Source organism: Sinocyclocheilus anshuiensis, unplaced genomic scaffold (assembly GCF_001515605.1).
Source record: "Sinocyclocheilus anshuiensis isolate Anshui unplaced genomic scaffold, SAMN03320099.WGS_v1.1 scaffold807, whole genome shotgun sequence".
In the NCBI taxonomy this organism is placed as follows: Eukaryota; Metazoa; Chordata; class Actinopteri; order Cypriniformes; family Cyprinidae; genus Sinocyclocheilus; species Sinocyclocheilus anshuiensis.
This window is the reverse complement of record NW_015551077.1, coordinates 517,048-522,668: the sequence shown is the minus strand read 5'-3', so window position 1 is coordinate 522,668 and position 5,621 is coordinate 517,048. Positions and strand designations below refer to the sequence as shown.

Genomic DNA, 5,621 nt, shown 5'->3' with positions numbered 1-5,621 from the left:
TATAAAATCAGGCAAGTTCTATATAAACCAACCCTTTTAGAAAACAGCCTTTAAAAATATTAAATGTAATTGAAGTGTATTTTGGATGTTTTCTTTCCACAAGTCTGAAAAAATACTTTATCTCAAAAAACATCTCAAAACTGACATATGTATAAAAACTATATGGTTTTGCCTGTAGATATTGCCTCAAAGGTTTATTATTATTATATAGATGTTATGTACGAAGTTGGTGAACACATTTTATTGTGCATATCTATCTACATTTTCCCACTGGAGTCGTAGCATTTATGAAACCCTGTTGTGTTTCTTGTTTTTCAGCATCTGTGCAGCATTATATCTTCAGTGCATCTGAGGGTTTTGATTCTGCTGTTCATTGAAGCTCCTCTTCTCATTTCAGCCGCTCTAGGACAGGTAAAGCTTGTGAATATTACAGACATGAATACTGATGACGTGATCATTATGATTCCCACAGGATCATAGAGCTGCTGCTGAAGGACTGACCTTTCCATTCAACATGGCACTGAATTCTGTTGATGACCAGTATGACGGTTGTACAGAGGGAATAGGTAGAGACAGAATACCTAGAGAAGGAACTCAATAACTCGGCTGAATTTAAAATGGCTTGGCAAGAAGTTGAAAACAATGCTTCGGCACCAGAAGATGACTTGACAGAGAATCATTCAATCGCCATTTACGCGTACACTGATAAGGAAGTATATCGTGAGTTCAATAATGCTGTAGTGAGAAAGAAAAATACAAAAACAAGACATACACATGGTATTCACTTCACTTTTTCTTAAATGAAGCGATACAGATTCTGAAGAAATCACAAAAAGGTTGTAAGTCGACTTATACAGATGTTGCCCTTGATAGGGATGTTCTGAACACAGGGGTTCGTTTCGGCTCATTTGCATCCTCGTCTCTTAACCGTACAGTAGCAGAAGGTTTCGGAAAAGTATTTTGTTTGGAAATCTACACTTGTGAAGGTGCTGAGGTGGCCAATTATTCTACGTTTCCTGATGAGGAAGAGGTGCTGATTCCTTCATACGAGATGTTTAAAGTCACTGATAGGAACAGAGCAGATCTGAATGATCTCTGGTGTGACACTGTTCACGTTGGTAAGCTCTGGAAAAATCAGTGATCTGAACTGTAAGTTGTTTAACAGTGGAAAACATGTTTCTGGTTTTAATGTTTTACTAATTTTAACATTATTTTGCAAAGTGTTTACCTGCTAACTTGTAGGTACTGTATGTTTCCTATTGTTGAACTTTGAATTGCTTGTCAGATTTAACTCGGGGACAGTTTGATACTGTATATGAGAGAAAAGTGGTTTTCTGAATTTGAGTTAAATGCACCTGGGGTTCAATTGACTTTTCTATTTTTATGCCTCTGGTCTTGTTTCATGTACACATTGTATATATTTTACTATTTATCCAGAAAGGAGGGAAGTGAAATGTTACAACATGCCCCATAGGTACATCAAAGCATGTGAGAGGCACATTATATGTGAAAATTTGATCCAATACAAAAATACACGACACAACCTAAAATATTGTGTCAATAAATTATTAACTTTAGTAAGCCAGTTAAAAATAAACTCATTTACACTCTTAAAAATAAAGGTGCTTCACAATGCCATAGAAGACCCTTTTTGTCTAAATGGTTCCATAAAGAACCTTTAACATCTGAAGAACCTTTCTGTTTCACAAAAGGTTCTTTGTGGCGAAAGAAGGTTCTTCGGATTATAAAAAAGGTAAGAAAGAGATGGTTCTTTAAAGAACCTTTGACTGAATGGTTCTTTGTGGAACCAAAAATGATTCTTCTATGGCATCGCTGTGAAGAGTAAGAATGCTTAAAAACAATCATGCAGCCTAATTTAAGTTCTGAAAATTCATATCCAAAAAAAATATAATGTAATTAATTATTCAGCATCTGAGAGCCAGTTTCTGTACATACACATATAGAACCTTATACATACAAAAAAAAAAATCCACCATTATGGAACATAAAAACATAGTTATCATGTAGTCGTATGGAATAAATGGTCACAAGCTGCTGTTTGTTGGCACTGATTTGAGAAGAATTGCTATTAAATACTAGAATTAATATATTTAAGTATAGTATTATTTTAAATATTAGTTTAAACTAAAATTCCAATTTTCCTAGCAAGTCTTTATTAACAAATACATGATTAAAATCATTAATTAAACCACAGACGTTAATAAGGTAACATAACAATAATAAATAAAAACCAATTATTTTATGAGTATGATCATTTTTATTTCAAGACCATAATTCAACACAGTTTTAGACTTTCTTATGGTAATAACCCAAATGTTTTGGTAGCTCGCAGTAGGGTTATAAGACTAATAAAAATGACGGCAACACAGAAAATGTAAAGAAATAAAAACTAATAGAAATTAATAATAGATTTTAAAATATATATCTCAATGATACTAAAAAAAAAAAAACACTGGTTTGCAGAGATTTTCTGTATGAGTAGTAGGCTAACCTGGGATAAACAGTGAGCCAATCAAGACTGTGCTTCCCTCTACTGGTATAGTCTGCTACTGCAATCAGGATATTTACTGAAAATAGTACATATAGCCTTTATTCAGTAAATATAAAATAAAGCGTATTAATTAAGCTTTCAAATTACTCTTTTGTTGTCAATGCATATATGTTTACGATTATGAAAAAATCAAATGTCTATAAAATTCATTTAACTTTTCTTTTTTTTTTACAGATTTGATGTGCTGTTTTTTTTGTTTTTGTTTTGTTTTGTTTTTTAAACAACTACAACCTCAGATTGCATATACACTGATGTATTCCAAACTAGCAATAGACAGATCAACCTAACCGTAGTCTGCTTAACACAAAGCTAATCCTATTACCATCTGTAAGCAGTATTTTGTCTCTGTCCAGATTGTCCTGCTGCCCCAGACACTTTGGGTGTCACAACAAATACGAGCAGAACATACAAGCATGATCATGTATTGGTTGTAAAAAATATGCACTTTCCTTTCTTTGATGGAACTGTTCAAGACGTCTTAGTGGGAATCCTCAACGTGAAGATGTTTGGAAGTGGCACTAAAAAGTGGTTAATAAAGAAGAATAAAAGACAGAGGACTAAAGGAAGAAAGCCTGTCAACAGGAAGAGAAAGAAATGGGTTGCTAAGGTCCTGAAACAGCATAGGGAGATGATCCAGAAGGAACTGGATGTCAACAAGGTGCTGCCGTACCTGGTGTATGACAAAGTATTTTCTCTCGGGGAATACAAAGAGATACTGGGTCAAGACTCCAGCAAGAAACGAGCCGAGCTCTTCTTGGATCAGCTGTCCCAGAAGGGCCCGTGTGCGTTCAACGCCTTCTGCTCCGTGCTGGAGGAAGTGTGTCCTCACCTGCTTACCTGCTTCCTGTTGGATTGTGAAGGTAAATCAGACTTCATCGGCTGTCTATTTAGAACAAAGGTGGGCGAACCTCATGGAAACAGGTCCCATTTCACTCCAAACAAAACTAACTGACTAACTAAATAAATAAAAATGCTACATAAGGAAAATGTAATATTTTTAAACATTTCTTGCATTTCATTATTCTCATTTGATTCTTATGTAATGAAAAAAATTGTTGTTGTTTTGCATTACAGTAATGAGATTTTTTTTGCAATACAGTAATAGCAAATGTGAAAAGACAGTAAACAAAATAATCATGTTATTTTGCAAAAAATCTTAATCCATATATTTTCTTATTTTTTTATTTGATTAATTTCCTTTCATGATTTTTTTTTTCGCATTACAATAATGAAAATATTGAGAGAAATGTGCTTAACAGAGATGAAAACAATGTCATAAAATGATTGTTAATGCAAAAAAGCAATAAATAATGCTCCTAAATATAGTGTAGGTTTCATTATCATATATATATATACAGTAGATATAGATATATTGAACATGAACTGTGAGATCAATAAATCAATAAATAATACTCCCACATATAGGTTTCATTTTCATTGAAATAAATAAATAAACTAATATTTCTTATTATTTTCTTCAGATTTTGGAGTGAAATATGACCTGAACATGAACTGTTAGATTCTCTCATGCACAAGGCAATTTTTTACATTATGATAATGACAATATTGAGAGAAATGTGCTTAATAACGATGAAAATAATATCCTAAAATATTATTAATAAAAAAAGCAATAAATAATATGCCTAAGTATAGATTTCAATTTCATTTTAATTAATTAATTTTTCTTATTGATTTGTTCTGATTTTGAGGTGAAATGTGACCTAAACATGAATTGTGACATTCTCCCAGACAAGGGAGTGAGGATAAGCAAGCTATTCCATATTAAGGGGTAATGTGAATCATAGGAGAATATCTGAAACATCATTATCATTATTATATTTTTTTATTAAAAATATGAACATAAATGATGTTGGCGTAGGATCCTGCATAAATGCAAAGCCTCAGTACCTTCACAAACACCTTTGCAAATTGCTGAAGTTTGTTATCTTAATCTAATCTTAAAGAGTAGTTAAAGCCCCAGCTGAATAGCATGGAAGTATAGACACCAACCAGGCCTGCATGCCCCACAAACTCAGTTTAAGCCAGCGTGTCCCACTAAGAGCTGGCAGAAAATAGCCCGCTTAAATCTGCCCCTCTGAGGAGATTACCGGATAGCCCGGGCGACAAGCAGTTACGGGCAAAACCCAGCATATGGCCTCAAACTAAACTGTCTAGGTTAAGCTCGTCGGCTAATTTATCTTAATCTTGCAGTTTGATGTAGACAGATTAATGTGAGGATGATAAACAGGCCAAATTATCAGGATAGCTGAGCTATTACTCAAGCTATAGGGGTCTAATGATTTATTCATGCAATTAATCAACCGTCTTTACCGTTATAGAAGACCTTGGTAGAACATTTCTAGCAATTTAACTCTCAGTCTTGTGTTGGGGACCCTTCTTGATTTTAGATCAACAGTAGCAGTCTGATTTGGCACCTGAAGAGGGCGCTCGATATGTTCGGTATAAAGACCAGTAGAATTAAAGGGGTCATATGATGCGATTTCAAGTTTTCCTTTCTCTTTGGAGTGTTACAAGCAGTTCGTGAATAGATAAGATCCCTAAAGTTGCAAAGACTAAAGTCTCAAACCCAAAGAGATATTCTTTATAAAAGTTAAGACTTGTCCACGCCCTCCTAAAACGCCTCGTTTAAACACGCCCCCACATACCTACATCACTGTGTGGGAAGATTTGCATAACACCGGCCAAATGTTCACGCAAAGAAAGAAGGCGTAACTTTATTGTTGCTGCCACCGCCGCCGGCCCGCCGCCATGTTGTGAAGATGCTGTGGGTTTCATTGCGAAAGCGAAACTACTTTTTCATATTTAAAGAATTTGCCACTGATGATTCAAACGCGAGTTTTGAGCAGTGTAGAGTAGCGCTTCTTGTTTGTCATTTCTCCGATCACAAATGCAGACATGGTTTTATGTTTACGCGGCGCGGTGCAACGCAACGTGTAAAAAGACAGTATAAGTCATTATAATCCGTAATTATGTCCCCACTGGATGCAACAAATGCCTCGTTTATAATGGGTTTTAATGTTTTTGTCTC

At 34.7% G+C, this 5,621-nt stretch overlaps 1 protein-coding gene and 1 pseudogene across 1 annotated transcript in view; both read left to right on the top strand.

The window, feature by feature from the left end:
- The first annotated feature begins 216 nt into the window (after positions 1 to 216).
- LOC107662470 (erythroblast NAD(P)(+)--arginine ADP-ribosyltransferase-like) lies at positions 217 to 1,141 on the top strand (annotated as a pseudogene).
- A 1,805-nt stretch (positions 1,142 to 2,946) lies between these two features.
- LOC107662469 (uncharacterized) overlaps positions 2,947 to 5,621 on the top strand; it is a 29,673-nt gene continuing 26,998 nt past the window's right edge. The window contains exon 1 of the mRNA XM_016452512.1: positions 2,947 to 3,432. Coding sequence (XP_016307998.1) covers positions 3,012 to 3,432 — 421 coding nt within the window. The 5' untranslated portion in view covers positions 2,947 to 3,011. The remainder of the gene's footprint in view (positions 3,433 to 5,621) is intronic.